At 48.4% G+C, this 22,385-nt stretch overlaps 1 protein-coding gene across 10 annotated transcripts in view; it reads right to left on the bottom strand.

Annotated features, from left to right (window-relative positions):
• The window catches only part of Mgrn1 (mahogunin ring finger 1), a 58,548-nt gene that overhangs the window by 6,524 nt on the left and 29,639 nt on the right, over nt 1-22,385 (bottom strand). For 5 of the 10 annotated variants that reach the window (XM_051181333.1, XM_051181331.1, XM_051181326.1 and 2 more), the window contains exons 3-13: nt 20,757-20,845; nt 20,072-20,218; nt 17,466-17,583; nt 12,634-12,700; nt 12,295-12,344; nt 10,526-10,573; nt 9,175-9,243; nt 7,747-7,906; nt 5,639-5,748; nt 3,734-3,799; nt 2,049-2,275 (exon numbers count right to left, since the gene is read on the bottom strand). In XM_051181333.1, the coding sequence (XP_051037290.1) occupies nt 2,049-2,275; nt 3,734-3,799; nt 5,639-5,748; nt 7,747-7,906; nt 9,175-9,243; nt 10,526-10,573; nt 12,295-12,344; nt 12,634-12,700; nt 17,466-17,583; nt 20,072-20,218; nt 20,757-20,845 (1,151 nt within the window). The remainder of the gene's footprint in view (nt 1-2,048; nt 2,276-3,733; nt 3,800-5,638; nt 5,749-7,746; nt 7,907-9,174; nt 9,244-10,525; nt 10,574-12,294; nt 12,345-12,633; nt 12,701-17,465; nt 17,584-20,071; nt 20,219-20,756; nt 20,846-22,385) is intronic. The other 5 variants (XM_051181334.1, XM_051181328.1, XM_051181335.1 and 2 more) reach the window with 2 other exon arrangements.

The raw sequence follows: 22,385 nt of genomic DNA, 5'->3' as shown, positions 1-22,385 counted from the left end.
ACATGGACTTTGGACAAACTCCAGAAAAACACAGATACACAAAACAACCTCTGACAGAAGATTAATATCTTGGACACATAGGAGCTCAAAAAGATGTACTACAAACACCAAACTATCCAATCATTAAATGAATTCAAGGCAGTTTGCAAAAGAAATATAGCCCATAGTAGTGGCGCATGCCTATAATCCCAGCACTTAGGAGTAAGGGCAGGAGAATCAGGGCTTCTAGGTCAGCCAGCCTAGGCTGCCTGAGAGCATCTCAGAAGAAGCAAAAAGAATAAAACTGTCAGGCACAGTGGTACATGCCTTTAATCCCAGCACTTAGGAGGCAGAAGTTGGAAGATCCCTAAGTTCAAGCCCAGCATGGTCTACAGAGCTAGTTCCAGGATAGTCAGGGTTACACAAAGAAATCCTGTCTCAAAAAACCTAAACAAATAAACACACACACACACACACACACACACACACACACACACGCACGCACGCACGCACGCACGCACGCACGCACACACACGTGTGTTGATATCATTAGCAGGAAAATTGCTAAAACTAGAGATTAAAGAAAATTAGCCAGACCCAGATTTTAAACTAAGCATATTAACAAGTAGGACATGAAAACAGAAGGGCATTGTGTGAAGTGGCCAAAAGGGGGCAGCTACAATACAGAGTAATAAGATGTATATACAATGTGACTATTTAGGGAGAGGAAAGGAGCCAGTATAGGGTGTGTAAGAGAGGTGTGTCTGCACAATAATGATACAGATGTATAAAAATGTCATAATGAGCGTTACTATTTTGTATGCTAACTAAAAATAATATTATCGGTATAAAAAGAAGTGGGGACCACCTAGCAAAAATATCCATTTATATTCTCTTGCTACTATAAAAACAATGTTTATAACCTGTTGAAGTAGAAAGCCAGTACAACCAGATACACAAGCCATGGAAAGAGCCACTGCTCAAAGCCTGGAAAGGGAGCACATGGGTGGCAGTAGCAACAAAGTGTGCTGGCTAGTTTTATGTCAACTTGATACAAACTAAAGTCATCCAAGAGCAGGAGCATAAATTTTAAAAACTCCATAATACTGGGCTGCAGGCAAGCCTGTCCAACATTTTCTTTATTAGTGATCGATAGGGAAGGGCCCAGCCCATTGCAGGTGGTGCCATCCAGGGCTGGTGGTCCTAGGTTCTGTAAGAAAGAAAGCAAGTGAGCAAGCCACGAGGAGCAAACAAGTAAGCAGCACCCTCCATGGTCTCTGCATCAGCTCCTGCCTCCAGGCTCCTGCCTGTTTGAGTTGATGCAGTAAGATGTGGAAGAGTAAGCCAAATAAACCCTTTCCTCCCCATCTTGCTTTTGGTCAAGGTGTTTTATCACAGCAATAGTGATCCTAAGACACAAGGTATATCTGCTTCACGCCTCAGCATCCCCAGTTTCAGCTGTCACTGCTGGTTCCTTGATGAGACATGCTTTTGTGACCAGCTGTTAATGTCAAAAATTCCTAGATTCAGCCAGGCAGTGGTGACGCACGCCTTTAATCCCAGCACTTGGAGGGGGGGTAAAGGCAGGTGGATCTCTGTGAGTTTGAGACCACCCTGGTCTACAGAGTGAGTTCCAGGACAGCCAGGACTATTTCACAGAGAAATCCTGTCTCAAAACAAACAAACAAACAAACAAACAAAAACAAAATCAAAACCATAGATTCAAATCAGTTCTGTGGACAGTCTGCACAATTTACTGAGTTAGCAGCTGGTGTACTTTGGGCCTTGGGGACCCTGGGAGCCTCCGCCCAGCCCCTTTCCTGATGTACTGTTCTGTTCAATGTTGCTGGCTGTCATCAACTATACAGAGTCTGACCTACTGCTGGACCTTTTGAGTCCCAGTGATCAAGAAACAAAATGCATCATAAAGTTCTGTAAAACAACAGAGAAACCATGCAAGTCTCACATGCACACATAATCGGATCTCTCCCCCACCCCCTTACACACTCTCTCTTTCACTCAACATGATGGATGGCACATCACCGAGGGAGACTGGGCAGTGGCCTCACCTGTCTGGAGACTTGCTCTGTGGCTTGCCCTTCTGTAGGCCACTTTCTATGATTCGATCGAGTCCAGCAAGAGGACAACTGGCCTGGGACAGACCATCAGAGATGCCTGAGTAGGTGATTTCCTCATAGAGGGGGGCTGATGGGATAGCTGGGGAGACAGCCCGTAGACCATTGAGTGCCTCAAGCAAGGAGATGGGCTCATAGCCAGGTGGGACACTGTCAGAACTCTGTGGGGACAAAAATCAATGAGGAAGGCCCAGCCAGGAAGGAAGCTCCCTGTCTACAGCCATGAAGCCCCAGAAATGAGACATTCTCCTCCCCAGACCTGCTTTGCTGACTGTGTCTTGCTCATGCCACCTTCCAGGAACTTAATCCCCAGCTCTTATCAAAGCTATCTTGAAGAGTGGAAGCTATCCTATTCAGGAGTCCCTCAGCCACCAGCTCCAGCACATACCTCAATACCCAGATTGATTAGCAAGGTCTGCAAAAGCCATTGTCCCCATCACTGCCAATCCCTGACATGGCTTGCTGTTCCCAGCTTGCAGGAATGTGTGAGGGGTTAGTGACAGCAAGAGAACTCAGGAGCAGGCAGAGCAGAGCAGAGAGCCATGCCAGAGGCAGAAGACCATCGACAGTGCTGCCCTGGACCAGGGGAAGTATGGCCTCTGGGGACCTCAAGCAGCATGGCAGTGGGAATATGGATGGGTACTGGCTACTGCAGCCCCTCATTAGGAATAGATGGATTTGGCAGGGGTAAAGGAGAAGGAACACGCCCAGCTTCCAGAGAAAAGCAGTCAGGCCACAGAGTGCTGCGGAAAGATCATGCTGCATTGCCCCCTTGGGCTCTCACAAATCTAGTAGAGGGGCAGTGCTCCTAAGAACTTCCTCCAGGAGGCTCTGGCCTGCCCACCCTCGGCAGTGTGAATAACAGGGTAGGGTAGGGAGGCACTTGTGGAGCAGGTGGTACACACCAGACCAGTGCTGGATCTTTGCCCTCTGGCTAACTCTCACCTATCCCCACCTGCCTTCAACTTAAAGGTGAACAACTGCCTCCCACACCCACCCACCCCCCCACCATGTCATAAAGGACACACCCTGCTGCTTCCCAAGCTTCTTCCTGCAGTTACACTAGCTTTCAATGGGCTCTCAACAGGCCAGTGAAACTCCAGGAAGAGGTCTGGCCTGGCTGCTACTGACTTTTGTTCTCCCTGTCTGGTCCCTGGGGTGCAGGGGAAAACGTCAGAAAACCAGAGTCCTCGGCCCAAAGAGCTAAACTTCAAAGTCAGCCAGCCAGGGATGCAACACGAACAAGCATGCAGGGGATGCCATGTGCAAAACGGAGCAGCGGTATCAGTTCCACCTTCAACACCCATCCCACTGCCAGCAAGAAAAAAAAGGGAAACAGGGCACTCAGAAGCCACGGCGAGCAAAGCTGGCTACAAGGGCGGTGCCTGAGGTTGGCTACCACCTGGCACCAACACCAAAGAACTGGCCTTGCGCCAACAGACCTTTAGCTTTGCTTGTTCCACAAAACTCCCTTCCTGGGCAGGGACACCGGGACTAGGGAGAGCGGATTTGACAAAGTGTGTTAAACATATTAGCCTGGGGTTAAAATGACCTCCCACAGTTGGTTTAAAAATAAGGGTCTAGGGCAAAAACAGAGCTATTTGACCAAACACACTTACTGTTTCCCTTTTAGGTTTCTTGCTGGCCAGGGAGGCAGGGTGCGACTTTGATTTTTTAAAGGGACACTGTCAAAATAAAAATCACATGTTTTACAACTTCTAACCTCCACATGGCATGAGGATTGGTGGGGTGAGGCGGGCCTCTGGTTTGCTGCCCTCCATGCACACCCAGGAATTCTAAAATTATGGTTGACCTTAAGACCACATTCAACACATGAAAAATTCTTCTTCTTCTACTACTACTTTTTTCCCCCCAAAGACAGGGTTTCTCTGTGGCTTTGGAGCCTGTCCTGGAACTAGCTCTTGTAGACCAGGCTGGTCTTGAACTCACAGAGATCTGCCTGCCTCTGCCTTCTGAGTGCTGTAACTATAGGTGTGTGCCGCCAACGCCCCGCAAGAAAAATTCTTCATCAGGGCCCTGTGCAGGCTCCCTGCACATATATAAGCAGTTCCTGTAGAGGGTCCCAAGCAGAGGGAAACCTAACCTCAACCTAATCCATTCATGGTCTGGGTCTCCCCAGATCAAGAGGTCTTGGCCAAGGAGACATGAGAGTGACTTGACCTTCAGCCTCACCATTACCTTATCTGGGTACTTCCCAGAGCAGGTGGCAGAGAACAAGAACCCACTTAGGTACTCAGAATCCTGAAAAAGGCACGTGGCTCCCAGGGCAGACTAGAGCTTCTGGCTCATTACCAATCAAGGTTACACCCCCCCTATAACTGGCTCGCTCAGGATAAGAGGGAAAATAGGAAAGGACCTACCTGGGCTTCAGCCACCAGGACAAAACCAACAAGCCCAGCACTGTCAAGCACTGGCAGGTCCCTGTACAACACTCAGAGCCCCTCCTTCACCAGGTGGCCCCACCTCAGAGCCACCTCTCCTGCAACCAGCAAGCACATGGTTGGTGAGTGTATGACCTTTAATCAAAACCCACACAGTATGCTAAAAGGCAGAAGTGTTTCAGGGGCCTTTGTGTGTGGGGCAGTGGGATGACCCACTGGAGTGAGGATGCTACACCTCTAGTCCAGGTACCTGAATGCTAACTGGTTTTTGAAAGAAAGGCCAACAATGTACTTCTAGGCTTTTAAATGTTGGCCTAGGACAGGTGCAGTGGCACACACCATTAATCTCAGCACTCAGGAGGCAGAGACAGGTGGACCTGAGTTCAAGACCAGCCTGATCTACAGAGTAAGTTCCAGAACAGCCATGGCTACAGAGGAAAACCCTGCATTGGAAAACAACAAAACAAACAAAAAATATTGGCCCAGTTTTCAGAAGTCTACTGTGAGAGTACATCACACCTGCTGAGCTTGCTGACTGTAAATAAATAAAGCAGGCCTTCCAGGAGCAAAAGCTATGTTCCCCCAGATGTCCAGGCCATAGAGCTTATTGTTCTTTCTTCTTAAACTGGAGGCAAGGCCTTCAAAAGGTAGCATAGCAGTCCCTGCAGCAGATGCTCATGGGAACCAAGAAGGTCTTGGCCCAGACTGAGCTATCCCTCAGTCCCCAACTGCCTCAGCTTTTCCTGCACACTCTCACCTATTTCTAGGCACCTCTCTCCCCATCTCTGAGCACTTCTGTGAGTCTCATCCCTTACTTATGTCTTGCTTGTAGGTTCTTTAATTGACAAGACCTTCCTGGTCTGCCTGAAGCAAGATTTACCTAGGCAGACATTCAGTATATAGAAGGGGCCTCCAGGTTGAGGCTGAAGCCAGCCCACAGGCAGTAACATACAGGAGGCTGCTCAGAGTGCACTGCACAGTACAGATGGGGGCAAACATTCAACAGAGCTCTGAGGAGGTCCTACCCTTGCCCAGCAGAGCCTGGTCCCTGATTAATAGCTCACAGGCTGCTGTGGGGCCATGCCTTCCTAGTAGGCAAGGTGAAGGAGGAAAGGCACTTACAGAGTGCTCATCATGGTCCACACTCTGGGCCAAGACAGGGCTGAAAGAGATGGGAGACAGGGCCCCTGGCTTCTTCCGAACAGCCCGGATCTGCAGGAGAGCTCGGAATGCTGTGGCAGAAAGAAAGTGAAACATGTGAACAAGGACAGTGTCTTAGAGGCATAGACAGATGGACACTCTGACAGACTGCGGACACTGCCACTCACAGTGCCCAAGAATCTGAGGCAGAGGGGATCCTTAACAGATGGGCAGCTTCTAAGGGACCGTTTCTAAAAGACCAACAACTGTTTGAGGACCCCTCTGTTCAAGTCACAGTGGCTGTGGCCACCACTCACACCAGTAGGCTGAAACAGTGGGGACCACACAGACTTCAGGCTCCTGCCTGTGAGCTTAGAAGGCAGGACAGGAGCAGGGAAGTACAATGTCTACCACAGAGATAACTGGGACAGACACTGGTTATGTAGCACAAAGGACAAATTAGGACAAAGAGTATCTCCTAGTGCCTGTTCTGCCCACAAGAGTGGGCCAGCATGAAACAGGATTACATTCCTAAGACACAGGGAGTGGAGATAAAGTCCATGAATCTATGACAAATGTGTCATAAATCAGGGTCAAATAAGATATGCCTCAGCACCCTGGTGCTGAGGAATCAGAGAAGCCCACAGAACAGTGGCACCTTTCTATCCACATCTGTATTTTCAGTCTGTGATAGGAAGCTTCCATCTCTACCTCCTATTTGAGCACCCCAACTTGAAGCCATGCCACACAGGAAGATTTCAGAGGCCTAGTGGCAGGTCCTGGTACCTGCAGTAAGTTCTAAGGCCTTGCAGATCCCACATCAGGGCCTTTTCTTTCCATTCTTCCAACCTCAGCCCTATACACAGCTGCTATCCTGACTACAACCCATCACTCCTGTGGTTTGTCGTGCAGTTTCCCATCTGCTTCCAGCACAGGACACGAAAATACATGGCCTGTATGCCCTGTCCCTCTGGGGTTCCTACAACAGCCTCACTTCTCCACAACCACCCATACTTGGTTACACAGCAACAGATGAGGAAGGGCATGCACTTCAGGGTGGAACTGGGATTCATGGCTCTGTATTTGTACTCTAGCCTAGGACACACACTTACTCCAGCCCTGCTCTGACCTCTGGGTCCCAACAACACACTCCGAGACTGCCCCAGGAGGCCGGGACAAGTGGGAACACTGGTGCTCAGCTTCACTAGCCACCACTTCTCACAGACTGAGGCCTGCAGGGAGGTCTCGGGACCCGAAGCAGCATCCTGTGTGTACTCAGGATGGTAGGCTCACATAGGACGGTGCTAAAAGGACTGCTCTGAAAAGATGGCACAACTCTGGCCATCCTCTTCTCTGGGGACCACACATGTAAGAATAGTACCTCTGCCACATGTGGGCACCAAAGCCTGCACAAATCCAGGCTGGCACACTGCCTGCTCCAAATGCAAAAAGGACTATGAACTGCCCATGTCAGCCCACCTGTGGTCCCATGTTCTACCTCAGATGGGCCTTCCCCTGGACACTGGGAGAGACCCAGACCAGCCCGTCTGTATATGCAACCTGTCCTATGACCCACCGGAACTGCCACAGTGCAAACTCACACATTTCATGAACACACACCTGACTCTTAGGGGACTACCATCATGATATGATGCTTTCAGACTGTGGGATCAAGAGCAGAAGCCTAAACCCCACCATTTCTGAGTGAAGAAACCATTTTTGACACTTTATTAACCACAACCTTGGGTGAGTTTCCTTCCAGTCTACCATGTGACAGACAACCTGACCACTACCTGCTCACTTTCCATCCAGCACAATGTTCTGCTATTGACTCACTTTAATATTTTCAAAAATAGTTCCTATGTAACTGTGACAATAGATCTTGTTCAGAGCTTTATCTGCCCTGGAGCACTTCCGTGTCTTCCTTCTAATGTTTTCCTGTCCTAGAGGCAGAAGGATCAACATCATGCCTTGTGTGAAAAACTCATGGAGTTTCCATTTCTCATACAAGAGTGGTCCCCAGACTGCCTGGAATAGGCAGCCCTAATTCTCCTGTATCTTTCACAAACAGAGCCCTGGGTAATGCTCACGCAGCCGGCAGATGGGGCAATTGTTGGCCTGGTACCGCAACGTGTCAGCACAGGAAGTACAGAGGCACAGGTGGCGGCAGGGCAGGATCAGCGTGTCCCTCAGGTCTGACAGGCACACCACACATTCACTGCTGTTGTCACTGTTCTCGTCATCAGATGGCTGTGGAGACAAGGGCCAGTGCATCAGTGGCTTCACAAGAGCCTACAGGTGGACCTGAGGCTGCCTTGAGCATGCCCTCCTGTGTTTATGTGTGCCATCATTCCCAGGGACTTTATGGCAAAGGGAGTAGGAGGGGTCAGGGACACACCGTGGGGAAAGCACCAGGCTCACATGGAGGGGAAAAGCCTTCCCTTCCCTAAACCCAAATATGATAACTCTTTCTGCTATAAAGAAGCACAGAAAGGAAGGATAGCTGAACCATGTGTCTGTAACTGCTGGGACTGTCTATTCAGCCAGAATCATTGAGTAGATCTAACTTGGAAAAACTTTGTATCAGTTTTCAGAAACCACACCAGGACCTGGAAAGGGAGTGAGCAAATATCTTAAAACATGAACTGGGTTAATTGAACCTGCTGTTTTGGAACACTGACACATTTAACCATCTTTGCACTGTCTGGGGCTGCTTCTAAGCTATGGCTGCAGCACCACCAAGTTGCTGCCATAAAAACCAGATGGTTAAACCAGCACACCTTTAATCCCGGCACTCAGGAAGTGGAGGCAGGTGATCTCTGTGAGCTTGAGGCCAGCCTGGTCTACAGAGTAAGTTCCTGGGCCACAACTACACAGTGAGACTTTGTCATAAAAAAGAAACAAACCACAGATGGCTCATGAAGCCAAAAATACTATTATGACAATTTAGTGATTCAAACAACTTGCTGTCAACTTGCTGGGGGGAAAAACAAAACATTTCAAAAACTGCTGTCTTCTGCTGTAGTTGGGGGGGTGTATATGAACTGTCCCTGTAAAAGGCTTATAGATTGGAGGCTCTAAAACCCAGCTGTTAGGGGAGGTCCAGGAACTCTAGGAAGCAGGTCACTAACGGCAGATCCTTCGGGGGGCAGGTAGCTTCAGGTAGCTGCCATGCCATGAGCTTCACCTCACTTTCCCTGACATGGTGGACTGACACCTGTAAAACTATGAGCTGAAATAAGTCATTCTCATTTGAATTGCTACTTCTCAGGTAGTCAGTCAGTCAGAGACAAACAAAAAAGCCTGGTTAGCTTAACTGCTAAAAAGAGATTAAGGAAAAAGAACTGAGTCTGGGGCTCTGGACCTCGAGGGAAAGGCCTTCCCATCAAAGTTTGTGGGCACTGGGTCAGGCTTTGGAAGCCTCAGCACATCATCAGTGAGTGGGCTTCTAAAAGGCAGTTAGAAACCTGAGTCATGTTGCTAGCCTGAAATCCAATTAGCTGCCCACAAGGACACACCTTGGTCTCTTGGTTGTTCTTATTCTCGATTCCGTAGATCTCCTGCAACAGGTAGCTGACACGATCCACCTAGAGAGCAGAGAGATGTGCTGGGGTCTGGTCAGTCTCCACTAGTGGGCATCTCTATACCTAGGTTACCTCCAGAGCTCATGTCCCACAGAAAGTGTGGCTGAGAAATCTGTGTGACCTGTTGAACCCCTCCTCCTAAAGAAGGGTAAATAAATGACAGGAACAATGTCCTCTGCTGAGCTCAGCAAGCAACACAGGGAACAGCGAATGATGAAGCCGATGATCCTATCCATCTATCCCAGAAGGCCTGGCTCCAAGCTGTCCACAAATATCCCCATTACCAGAAAACAAATACTTTGGACCCCCTCTGTCACCCATAAGAGGGCCAGAGCTGCTGTCTGTAGGCAGCAGATTGCAAGCCTGCAACTGTTCTTTCCCCAAGAGACAAAAATCAGTATCTGGTCTTAGACACAAAACCAATCACTTCTGACCAAAAGGCCTCATGCTGACCTGACCTGAAGTGCTCCAAGTTACTACAAAGTTCCATGGGCCATAGTATCCCTCTAGAAAGCTAGGATCCTGCTAGCTGGCTTTCAGGAAACAAATGTCCCAACCCCTGGTGGGGTCTTCTGCCCAACTATCATCAGGGTCTGAACCTGCCAGGGTTCACTCTATCTCTCCTTTAAAGGCTAACACACACATTGTAACTTTAAGCAGGTCTCAGGCACTTGGGTAGCTACACACAAGATGATTGCTAACCATGGCCTTGCCTTGGAACACAGGCTCTTGCCTTTCAATCTCATGACTAAGGTCTCAAATGATTCTAGTTAGGCATCCCACTAAATCCTTATATTGCTCAAGTAGGCCACCAGGAGTAACTGCCCTATGAAGGATCAAGAATGTATGAATCCCAAGAGAAGCTTTCCCAGTCTCCCCTGCACCCTGGGACACCTCCCCTCTTGGGTCTCAAAGAGCCAATCCAGTCTTTGCCCAGTGCTGCTTTACTTCCAGTAATTTGTAAGCAAGAGACAGATGCCATATTTCTGTTTCCTGTCTTTCCTTACCTTCCCTGCCCACTCATTTAGCAAATACAAAAACTAACTTGTATTCTATACATCATGGTTCAAACTGGGCAGGAGTCAGGGACCTGATCTGGTTGCTATAGCACAGGGTAGCTATACAACCCATGCACACAAAACACAGAGCCCAATATCCCAGAGCACAAGAGGGCAGACTCAGGCAAACAGCTCCTACATGACCAGAAAGAACAGCCCATGGAATCTGGGTATGTGTTTACACCAGCATTATGAGTGTGTTTTTTGCAACTCAAGGGTCCACTTACAATTTGCTTCTGCTTTAATGGCTTCACGGAGAAACTGCCATCCACATGCTGCAGGGAAGAGACACAGTTAATCTCAAACTGGCCCTTCCAAGCAAGCACTCTTGCCCAGCCAGGTGAGGGCCAACCTACATTCATGGCTGAAAATAAGAAAAAGGTGAGGATAAGGATCCAGGCTACAATGTCTTCACCTGTGGCCTCTTGCCTGCCTTCTACTGTACCTGGAGCACCTTACTGAAACATTCCCACAGAACCCAACTATCCTGAGTGGTCCCCAACATGCAAAAATTGAAGCTGCTCAGCCACATTCTGATACTGGCTAGCAACTTCCATATACCTAGAAACAGTATATATATAGCAAGAGTGAATACCCAAAAGTTCTTCGGCTTGGCTTAATCAGGAAGATGACACAAGCCCACACCCAGAGAGCTAAAATATAAAAACAAAATGGAATAGAACCAATGTGTTTAATGCTATCCAGGGGAATAGACTGGTCAGACAGAGTTGGAAAGGCTTATTAAGGTCTTAGAGCTGAGATTTTTGTAATTAGTGTTATATTTTGAATCAACCAAGACCAGCACTCAGGATTGTCCAGTAAAATTGATGAGTACTTATGGATATTTCTAGAATGCATTGCTACAAAAACAAGCAGTCTTCCACCGACCTCTAAGTTGGGAGCACTGAATCAAATGCCTGCTGGAGATAGCCCATTTGCCTCACCAGATCCTGCTTGTGAACACTTCTCCCAACCAGACCCAAACACGGGATGCTCAAGAAGTGGCTGGCCACTGTCCAGCACATTCAAGTCACCTGCACTTCTGGCCCCAGAAGAGCATGCCTAGGCAGAACAGATGAGCGCAGCTATGAAGAGCTCAGAGTGGTCCAAAGACCTGGGTCCAGTAGGAATGGGCTCTACACCTTGGCGAAGAACTCCAAGTCACAGGACTCAAAATGAGTCCGCAGGAAATAACTCTCCCAGGCCATTCTTTGTGTGGTCCTTGTCACCCGGGTTAAAGCCTGAAGCTATGTCTTGGCTGCAGTGCTGAGGAACAGCAAAGGGCCTGAGGTATGGTGGGGTCTCTGAGGGCATTATCAAGCAGGCATGTAACACCCAAATCTCTGATAAGTAAGGAAACACACACAGGAACACACACACACACACACACACACACACACACACACACACCTGGGGCTGCCCTAGCAGGTGGCAAACTCTCACCCACCCCACCATTACTCACTGAGCATGCATATTACAGATTAGGTACCACGACAACTCTGAGATGACATATGAAAGGCACAAGTGAGAAGAGTAAAGAACTGCTCAGAGGGGTCAGGAAAGGGCAGTCTCCTATGGGAATGAGGCCTGGCCAGCCCTATCTGGACTGCAGGCTACAGCCAGCAGGAGGTGCAAAAAGGAGCAGGTCGTAAATGAGGTAGACACACACACTTGGTAAGGCCAATGCTGGGTGGCACATGGGGATACTGAACCTAGTGAGAAGGGGTGGTAGCTGGCAGAGGTGTCCATGTGGGCATCCTAGTCTGTGCTGGCAGGTTCTTAAGGGTCCTAAGGGGCTGACCTCAGTCTAGAACATTTTGTCTCACCACTCTAAATACTTTTTAATAACCCCAAGAGGATGCTCAGCCTCAGGACTAGTATCTTGGGAACTAAAGATTCTGTCATTTAGCCCCTGCACCAAGCCCTGACTCCCATACTCAGGCCACACCTTCCCCCAACTACCAGGTTACCTGGCGGTGCCTAGAATAGCACTTACCTTCTCAAAGGCAGCCAACAGCACATGAGCATGGCCTGTCACTTCCACAACTGAAGCAGGGGAAAACAAGAGAGGAGATGCCAAAGTGAGGTCATGGCTGGGATGCTCGCCCTTAACCTGCAGGCATGATTTCTAGTGCCACAACCAGTGGCAGAGCCCAGAGTCCACTCCTGCTCCTGCCCTCATCTCACCCTCCTCTTCTAACGATGCCACTGTCATGCGCCTGTCTGTGGGCTGTGGTGGAGAGGCCCTTTGAATATTCACAGAGAAGGAAGCCACTTTTCCCCACAGGTCACACACACTTGAAAAGGAACATGAGAAAAGACCAACAACACTCACCATCTCCTTCATCCACCACAGCCTGTATGACTACTGGAAACACACCCCGATCCAGATCAAAGTTCAGCTGAGGAAAGGAGGCAACAATGGTCAGGTTCATGGACATCAAGTAGTGAGTTGGTTAGCGTGAACTGGAGCAGACAGATGGAGTCAAGGACACTCAGTGACACTAAACCATGTAGACCATACATTTCCTGACCAACTCTCCAAACAGAAACCCCTCGAAAGTGGTGTCAAGTCCCCCCCCCCCCATTCCCTCCTCTCAGTCCTTGACAACCACTCATCTGCTTTCCATAGCCGTGAGTGTACCTGCTCTGGACAGTTCCTATAATGGATCATTTTAAAATAATTTATTTAATTTTATTTTATGTGCACTGGTGTGAGGGTGTCAGATCCCCTGGAACTGGAATCACAGACAGTTGTGAGATGCCATGAAGGTGCTGCATACCTAGCCTGTATATCTAGCTTTGTCAACTGATCATGCTTTCAGTAGACTCCCATTCCTTTTTACCATTGCACAGTTATTCTAGAGTGTGGATTAGCCACACTGTGTTACTACATTGTGACCACTGTGAACAATGTTTTTATGTATCTGTTTAGCCTCTGTCATCCAGTCTCCTGAGGACATACCTCCAAGTTTTGGGTTAATTTAGCTATGCAGTTTGGGGAAAAGCATCTGGCTTAAGCCTCACCAAAGATGGAATGAGAGTGAGACTACTTGGTTCATCCTTACCTTTCTCAAGTCAGCAGCTCCCTCCCTTCACTGAATGATAAACCCCAGACCTAGTTCCATCTTCACACACTCCACTGGCCCTCACAATCTCCATCCTGCTAGCAGAGCAGTACTCTGGGATTCACCGACCCCCATCTGTGGGCTACTCTCTGTAAACACTCTCAGCTCCTGTTTCTTCCTGTCACTAGACTGTCCTCTGTCCCCAACTCCCTGACAGAAGCTGTAGAGGACAAAATCCAGCTTACCCAATCTCCAGAACCTTCCTGGGGCCTCAGGGAAGCAGCAGGCATTTCCATTTATTGTCACTAAGGAGTTACTCAAGGAATGGTCAAGGGGTCACAATTCTAATTCTAACTACTCAGGAGGCAGAGGCAGAAGGGTGAGGCAGAGGCTCAGCAGTGAGGCCCTGTCTCAAACAATGGTGCTGTACACCCAGGCAGGAGGATGTCTGTGAGTTCAAGGTTAACCTAGTTTACATAGTGAGTTCTAGGCTACTTGACAATGTCTCCAAAAATCAATCAATCAATCAATCAATCAACAAATAAAAAAACTTATAAACTCTGTGAGCATACTAAAAACCACAGAATCCTTAGAATGGGCAAGCCATGGCATGTGAATCACAGCACAATTAAGTTAAAAGCAAAACCAAACACAGAACAAGTGAAGCAACCAGAGACAGGGCTAGGAAAAGTAGTCCCAGCCTAGGCCTTGTTCAATGGGGCCAAGGACAATGCCCTCTGCCTCACAAGTAGATCTTAGCCAGAACCCCCACAGGCTCATGGTACAGCTGCTTCTGGTCTGTGCCCTAGAACCCTGAGCTGACAACTAAGCACACATTGTGAATGGAGATTCACTGGCCAGAGGCACATCTCTCAGCAGAACACAGAACTCCCTTCTTCCTCAAGGTCAGGCTAAACTAGTCTTGAACACAGGACAGAAAAGTCTGTTTCTCTTCATCAGAAAAGCTGTCCCTCGTAGAGTAAGGAGGAATGAGGAACAGATCTTGGGCCCTTATTTCCACCCAAGCCCAGCCCCCCTTGCATTTTTTTTTTAGCCCTATCATACTGGGCCTCAGTTTTGTATTTCCAAATGAAGTCACTACTATGCCAGTTACACTGAATTCTACAATGGAGGCATGGAAATCCTCCCACCAGCCCAGCACTGGACATTGCTGCCAGGAAAAATGTTTCTTCCTAAGATTTATCAACATAGCCTGGGCTGGGGGCAAGGTTTTAAGCACACACCTTTAATCCCAGCACTCTGGAGACAAAGGCAAGTGGATCTTTGTGGGTTTGAAGCCCTGCATAATGAGTTCTAGAACAGCCAGGGCTACAGAGAGACCTGGTCTCAAAAAAGTTATCAACACAGGGAATTTTCCAGTGCAAATATAGTGAGAAAGGAGTCAAAACATTAAAAAAAAAAAAAAAACCTTTCAGGAGCAGATGGTTATTTGAACAAGAACACACGCCTAGGTTCATACAGTTGAATACTTGGTCCCATTAGTGAAACTCTTTAGGAAGGATTAGGAGGTGTGTCACTGGGGGAGGGGGAGTGGGCTTTGAGGTTTAAAAAGCCCACAGCCTCCCACTTTCTTTCTGCCTGCAACTTTTGGTAAGATGTTAACTCTGAGCTACTGCTCCACTGCCATGCCTGCTGCCACCACACTCCACACCATGATGGTCAAAGACTAACCCTCTGAAATTATAAGAAGCACACAATTAAATGCTTCCTTTAAAAACTGCATCGGTGCCTGTCAGTAGTGGTGCACACCTTTAACCCCAGCACTTGGGAGGCAGAGGCAGGCAGATACTTGGTCTACAGAGTGAATTCCAGACAAGCAGGGCTACACAGAGAAATTCTGTCTCAAAAAACAAAACAAGAAAACCCAAAAGTTGTATTGGTTATGGTATTTCAACACAGTGTAAGAATGGAGGCACTCAGCACCGCTGGCTTCCAATCCAGCTGTGATCACTCACTGTGAATAAGCCTCAACATGAGCCTCAGTTTCTCATCTCTAGAGGAACGGAAGCTCAGTCTTAGTGCAAGGCTGAGCACGACACCTGGGACAACATGCTTAACTCAACACAATTCCTTTTGTGTTGAGGCTATGGAGTCAAGGAAGACTTATGAGCAGGAAGGAGGATACAGGAATAGCCAGGCCATGCAGAGCAGTCACAGCACCAGACTGGGCAGAGACACCATGGAACAGCAAGAAGAGAATAACCCTGTACATTTACACACAGAAGAATTCCTCACAAAATGGGACTTAAGAAAGCAAGTGACTTTCCTGGATTAGCACCTTGCTCCACGATGAGGTCTCTGGTGCAGGAGAGCCACTCCAGAGTGACAATGTTGGCCGCACACTGCCCTTACAAGGTCCACAGACTAAGCCCAAGGAGAGGAACACTCACACAGGAACTGCTTGTTGGGGGTGTCAGTTAGGTAAGCTAGCTAGAAAGAGCAGAGCCCTGTACCCACCCTAGGCTGGAAGCCTGACATGGCACCATGCCTGAGTGTACTGGAACCCTTTTGCTCTGAGCAGCCTCCAAGCATTCTGTGCTGTTCTCAGCTGCACTCTGCACCTGGAAGGAGCCATCAGTGCTGGGCAAACTGGGCACAGAAAACAATGGTCTGGGGAAGGGTGTTCAGTGACTCTGGTCCTATCCTCCTCTCCCTGTGGTATCCCAGGGCTTATAAAGCATTTCACATATCACAGCTCCCTTAGACACTCCCACTCCTGAAAGCTGCAACAGTCATGCATCCTAACACTTACAAAGAGTAGCCTTGGACCAAGTGAGTGACAATGGAAGAAAACTGGCTTCCACTACCAGGGATAGCCTGAGGAAGATGCTTGTTTTTATTTTCAAGTTTTATGTGCATGGGTGTTTGACCTGCATGTATGTTTATGCGTCAACTGAGGGTTTAGTTCCCAAGGAGGCCAGAAGAGGAATTGGAATTACAGACTGCTTTGAGCTGCCACATGAATTCTAGGAATCCAAACTCAGGTCCTCTCCAAAAGTAGCCAATACTCTTAACCACTGTGCCATCTCTTTAGCCCATTTGTTTTATTTTTTATATTATTGCGGTAAAGAAGGATCAGGATAAACAAATAGGCCGAATAGATGTTTATTCAGGGAGAAATAACTTACAACCTAGACAGATGAACACCAGGAAATTCAACCAGATCCTCTCCTGTCCGAGTCACACCAGAAAGAGAGAGCCTTTCCTGGCCCCCTCCGACCTCCTTCCACAGGTCACTTCCGCCCATGGCTCCACCCCCAATGGGCGTGGTCAGTGCCACAGAAGGAGACAAAGTGAATATCCCACTACATTATATTATTATTATTTTGGTTTTTTTGAGACAGGGTTTCTCTGTGTAACAGCCCCAGCTGTCCGGGAACTCACTCTGTAGACCATCTGACCTTAAACTCACAGAGATCCTCCTTCCTCTGCCTCTTGAGTGCTAGGATTAAAGTCATATGCAGCCACTGCCCAGCTATTTGTTTTATTTTTAACATAGAACAAGAGAAACCCTCATAGGGAAAGAGGCCACTAGGACAGGAAGGAGCCCAGGCAGCTGCCACCAGCATGAGTTACACTAAAGTTCTTATATTTGGAGACCAGTTAAGAGCCGTGGGATTTCACACAGGGGCTCCCTGGCAAGGGTCTCTGCAGATGGTTGCTGGGAAATAAGGACAGAGAAGAAAGGCTCTGACAGAACTAAGTGGACACAACAGACAGAGAAGGGAGTAGGGGAGGGAAAACTAGCAGAAAAGATACTCAACCTGTAACCCACAAGAGGCCTGTGCTGAGAGGCAAAGCTGTTCTGTGTGATTCAGAAAGAAAAGAAAAGGGCTGTCATGCTGGGGCAATGACAGTGGGGGAGCTCTATCTTTGCACCTTTCCAGAACCCATGACTACCATACTTCTGGTCACTGAGCCTTGCCCACACCTTACTCCTTAGTCCCTCTGCATATCCGACCCAAGACAAAAGACCTAAACCAGGAGGAATCTCCACGGACCCCTGTATTACATACCAGCCAGAAGACAGAGAAACCAGAGAAGGAACAAGAGAAAGTAGGGGATCCCCCAGAGTTACCTCATCATCCTTCCACTCGGAGAAGTCAATCTTGAAAGAAGGCAGGGAGAACTGCTGGCTAACGCCCCTCTTGTAGTGGACAGTCTCAGACTGCAGAGAAGGATTCTTACAGCTGTACCTGAGGGCAGCAAGGCAGCCACCTGACTCCTGTGGAGCCATGGGTCCGTACACCCAGCCTCCCACCTCCTCCTGTTACTCATCCGATAGCCAGCTGAGCTGGCACTCGTTTGCTTTATAGAGTATGAGAGCTCCAGTCATCCAGATGGAAACAGGAAGCAGCCCACTTGGCCAGCTGGCCCTTGCTCTTACAGGAGCCTCCCACCACCAGCTCTGTTCAGCACAAGGCTGCCCAGTCCTGCCAAAGAACCATTTCTTCCAGAACACACGTCCTCTGCTGCCCTCTGGATGGGAAGAACATCCCTACAAGGCATTTAGTGCATTTACTTGTTCAGAATGACCATAGTACAGAACTCCCTGTCCTGATGCTTGTTCCTAGCTGCCTGCTTCTTAGTGGCAGCCAGGCACTGCTCATGAAGAGTCCATGCACATGCATGCCCACACAGGGTGAGACCTACGCTTCAACGTGGGTCATGCTCTAAAGCATCCTGTTACCCTCATAGAGTGTCATGTTCCCTGAGCCTCTATGCTATTCTACTGCAGCTTTGCTCTAGTGGCCCAGAGACTAGCTCCCTTTCGTTGCTAGTGCTCGAAGGATCATCCTTTCATTTATGCAGAAACTCATCTCATATCCCAGGCTGACCATTAGACAACTAGAGCTGATGGGGTGGAGAGATGGCTCAGAAGTTAAGAGCACTGGCTGTTCTTCCAGAGGTTCTGAGTTCAATTCCCAGCAACCACATAGTGGCTCACAACCATCTGTAATGAAATCTGGGCCCTCTTCTGACATGCAAACATACACACAGGCAGAACACCATATACATAATAAATAAAATCTTAAAAAAAGAAAACAAGGGCTGACCCTCACTATTCCCACCCCCCATCCCTGCTTACTGCCCCAGGGTTTCTCTGAGTATCTAGAACAAAGGCCACACTCAGAGCCTGGAAAGCTGGGGGATGTCCCTGTCAGTGCCAGTAAGGGAGGGAACCCCACAGAGCAGTCCAGCCTGGATGCATTGAAAAGGCCAGCCCAGAAAGGAATCTCAGCAGTCTGGGCCTTCAGTTATACGCTGTGGAACCCCAAAAGTACTCTATTTCAATTTTTCTTGACAAGAAGTTAAGCAGCAAGAAAGGAACAGTTGCCTGCCTTGCAACTCAGGGCAGTATTCCTACAGGCTGCATTTAGATTCCCAAGCACAGCCTTTAGGGACTGGGTCTTGGAGCCTCCTGTTTCGGTCTTGGTGATTTGAAGCTAGTTAACATACAAGCCAGCAAAACAGGAGGCAAACAGGCCTTATACAAGTCTCAGAAGAGGTCTACCAGAATGCATCTCTGGGCAGCCACCTGGTGGCAGCAGGGCCCTGTTCTCACTATCACACAGGACACAACAGGGAACAACTGATCTGGATGGGCTGAGGTTGGAGCCCACTGGACCTTGGCCCTCACTTCCTCTGGAGCAGCTCCAAGGCGTCTGCCCAGAATCTATAGCAGCTGTGCCTGAGAACAACTCAGAAACAGCTCGGTCTTCTCAGTTGTCATCACAAAGGAGGCCCAGGGAGGACACTATACCACAGGATTATACTGCTTCATGTTGTAGCAGTAGCTTACCCCAGGGCTTTATATAGGAGGAGGGCTTGTGCTGGCCACTCTGCACACTCCCAGCTGACAGTCAGTATACTACTGTTAGTAAGTAACTTTGTAAATGTAATTAAGTAACCCACTGTTTAGGCCTCAATGGAACCTTAAAGAACCAACTGTGAAAAAGGCATTAGCATCATAGTCGCCCACTGCCGCTCAGGAGGGAGTCTGCTGGTTGCCCAGGGCCAAGTCCTGAGTCCTAGAGAGAAGTTTTCTCAACCAGCAGCTAGCTTTGAGCTGGAAGAGATGAACCTCCCAACCTCATTCCCAGCTGAGGAAACTGAGGTCCAAGCAGTTACATGCTCTGACCACACCAGCAGGCACAGAGCTGAGCAGCACTCAAAGCCAGCAAGCTCGATCCTCCTTACTCCCCAGTGCTACATCTGAACCTTTTCAAGGTCTTCTCCAAGGCAGGAAGGACACAGACATGTTTCGGTCCATCTGTGAGGCCACTCAGGCCATGGCTGGCTTTCCTCCTGAGGTAGTCCCTGCCATGGTCAGGCTGTAGCTACATGCTGCAAACTCTTGAGACTGTCAAGACTCATATTTTAAAGAAAATCTCCAAAAGTTCAAATTTATAATTATGACACAACAAAAATATATGTACTTGGTCTCTGCCCAAACTCCTGACACAGAGCTTCCAATCTTTTGAAATTTTCTGGGTGCTGGGTGTCTCTCTAACCAAAGGAATTGACTCTATGGGGGCTTCCAGAAAGACCAAGCAGCAGGGACCTTTCAGCCCAATGCCCTCTCCAGGAAGGGGGAAAGGCTGCAGAATGAGCTAACAATGAAGCCCACAGGACACACTGCAAAGCATGGATAAAGTCCAAAGTGCCGACCCAGGGACTTACACTGCCATGCCGTTCAAGAACTCCTCTACTGCCTGACAATAAATGGTAATAGCCACACGGGCATCGGCATCAAAGGTGAATTCCAAACTGTAGAGCACACGGGGCTTCTCACCATCCTCTGTAGGGCTGTCTGCATCGTCTTTGTACCTACCAAAAGTAGACAGAAGATGGCATGTCAGGAGCCATAGTCCCCAAGAACTGGCTTGCGTACACAGCTGCAGGGTATAAAGTTAGCTGCTTGGATACATCTGCTTTGCCAGCAAAGGTAGAGGGAAGCCTGTTCCCTGCGGCACAACAAGACTCATAATCCACAGTCTGCTCCCCTTTCTTCCTGCCCCCAGAAACAAGGGACAAGTGTTGTTGGTGTGGATGTCTTAGGTTTGAAGCTGTTTTGTATGTTACTGATAACCAGACTGACTAGTCCCAGGTGTAGCTGCCCCATGCACAGCAGGAAACTGAGCCTCCACACTTCAGATGCAGTGCCACTGGGTCGGCCAGCAACACTGAGGCACAACTGCAATGGTGGGAGAACCCCTAGTTTGATGGTTCAGGGTCCTGCTACAGAAGATGACTGCATGTGCGCAAAGACTGGGCCCTCTCAATATCCCTTCCCCCCTTCCCAAGCACAACCAGAGCCTCTATGCACCACACAGGGTCCCCAAGAGGGTATCACTAGGAGAGTTACCTCACAAGTCGGAGTGAGTCTTTGCGGATGTTCACCAGGCTCCTCAAGGTTTTTACTGGCTCGTGGGGAGCAGGGGTGACATAGGGAAACTAGGAAAGAAAAATACAAGTGAAAATAGATGACTCTCTAGAAGCAGCAGAGAATAGGAGACAGAAGTCAAGGGAGACCCCAGCAGGTATTCTTAGGCTCTGATCCCCATGTGAGGGACTGAACTGACACTGGACATACTGCTCAGATGACCCTGGCCATTTGGTCAGAATATGGGCAAGGACTGGCCCCACACCAAGCAACTTAGTTATTCCACCAGTGTCCTCAGCTCTACGCAGGCCATGGGTGGGCTTTTAGGGCATTCTCCTATGGTAGCTTACAACTCACTGCTGCCCACAAAGACAGTTTGCATAATACACCAACCAGTGAGTATTTGGGAAGACAACCTATGTACGTGTACATGCTTATAATTGTGCCCCTATATAAAAATGTGTATAATTGGTGACATGAAACTATGGCTGTATCTTTCTATGCCTCCTGCCAGCAACACTGTGCTGGAGCTTGAAAGGAGAGATTAAGCTGGGTAAAGGCACATAGATTATAAGTGTTCTCTATCACAGCCCAAGTGGAAGCCCAACTGCCTCAACATAAAGTAAAAATAAAAGATCTGGAGGCTGGAGAGATGGCTTAACAGTTAAAAGCACTGGCTGCTCTTCCAGAAGATCTGGGTTCAATTCTCAGCATCCACATGGCAGCCCACAACCACCTGTAATTCTAGTTCTAGGGATAGGATGCCTCTTTCTGGTTGGCGTTCACTGGTACTACATGCACACACCTCACACATATACCTCAGGCACATACATATACAAACAAAATTAAATCTTTTTTAAAAAATTAAAAAGGCTAGGCACTGGTGGTGCATGCCTTTAGTCCCAGCACTCAGGAGGCACAGGCAGGCTGATCTCTGTGAGTTCGAGGCCAGCCTGGTCTACAGAGTGAGTTCCAGGACAGGCTCCAAAGCAATACAGAGAAATCCTGTCTCGAAAAACCTAAACAAATAAATAAATAAATAAATAAATAAATAAATAAATAAAATGAAAAGAACCACAAAAGGCCTGCAAAACTCTAAGACTCTGGGAGTTGAAACAACAAACATGATAGAGAAAAAGGCCCAGGCTAGTTCAGAAGTAAAAGAGGACAATACCTACCCCAGCCCCTGGCCTGCAGGATTATACTACAGATCAAGATTTTGTTAGCAACCTGCCCTGTGACTAATATACCTAGAAGCTCCTGGTCTGAAGGCAACTCACTAGTCCTGAAAGATGCTCAGGATGCAGTCATGTTGCATGTTAGAGACTGGAGCTCAGTGTTCCTTAAAGGACCTCCTGTCTTGCCTATCATTTAAAAACTCTGCTCAGGGATTTTCTCCCTGGTCTTTGTTCCTCTCCATTGGACCCACTTCCTACACATCAGACCTAGTCATATGGGTACTGCCCACCAGTGCAAATCCTGCCTCCTGGTGCCCCTTGCTCTTGCACACCTGAGAACTATCACACTTTCTTCAATACTTCCCACAGGAAACTCTGCTCTTCCTTCTCATCCTCACCTGACTTCATCCATCCTAAGACATTTCCACGACCC

Source organism: Phodopus roborovskii, unplaced genomic scaffold (assembly GCF_943737965.1).
Source record: "Phodopus roborovskii unplaced genomic scaffold, PHOROB, whole genome shotgun sequence".
Lineage (NCBI taxonomy): Eukaryota > Metazoa > Chordata > Mammalia > Rodentia > Cricetidae > Phodopus > Phodopus roborovskii.
This window is presented reverse-complemented; position numbering and strand designations above follow the sequence as displayed.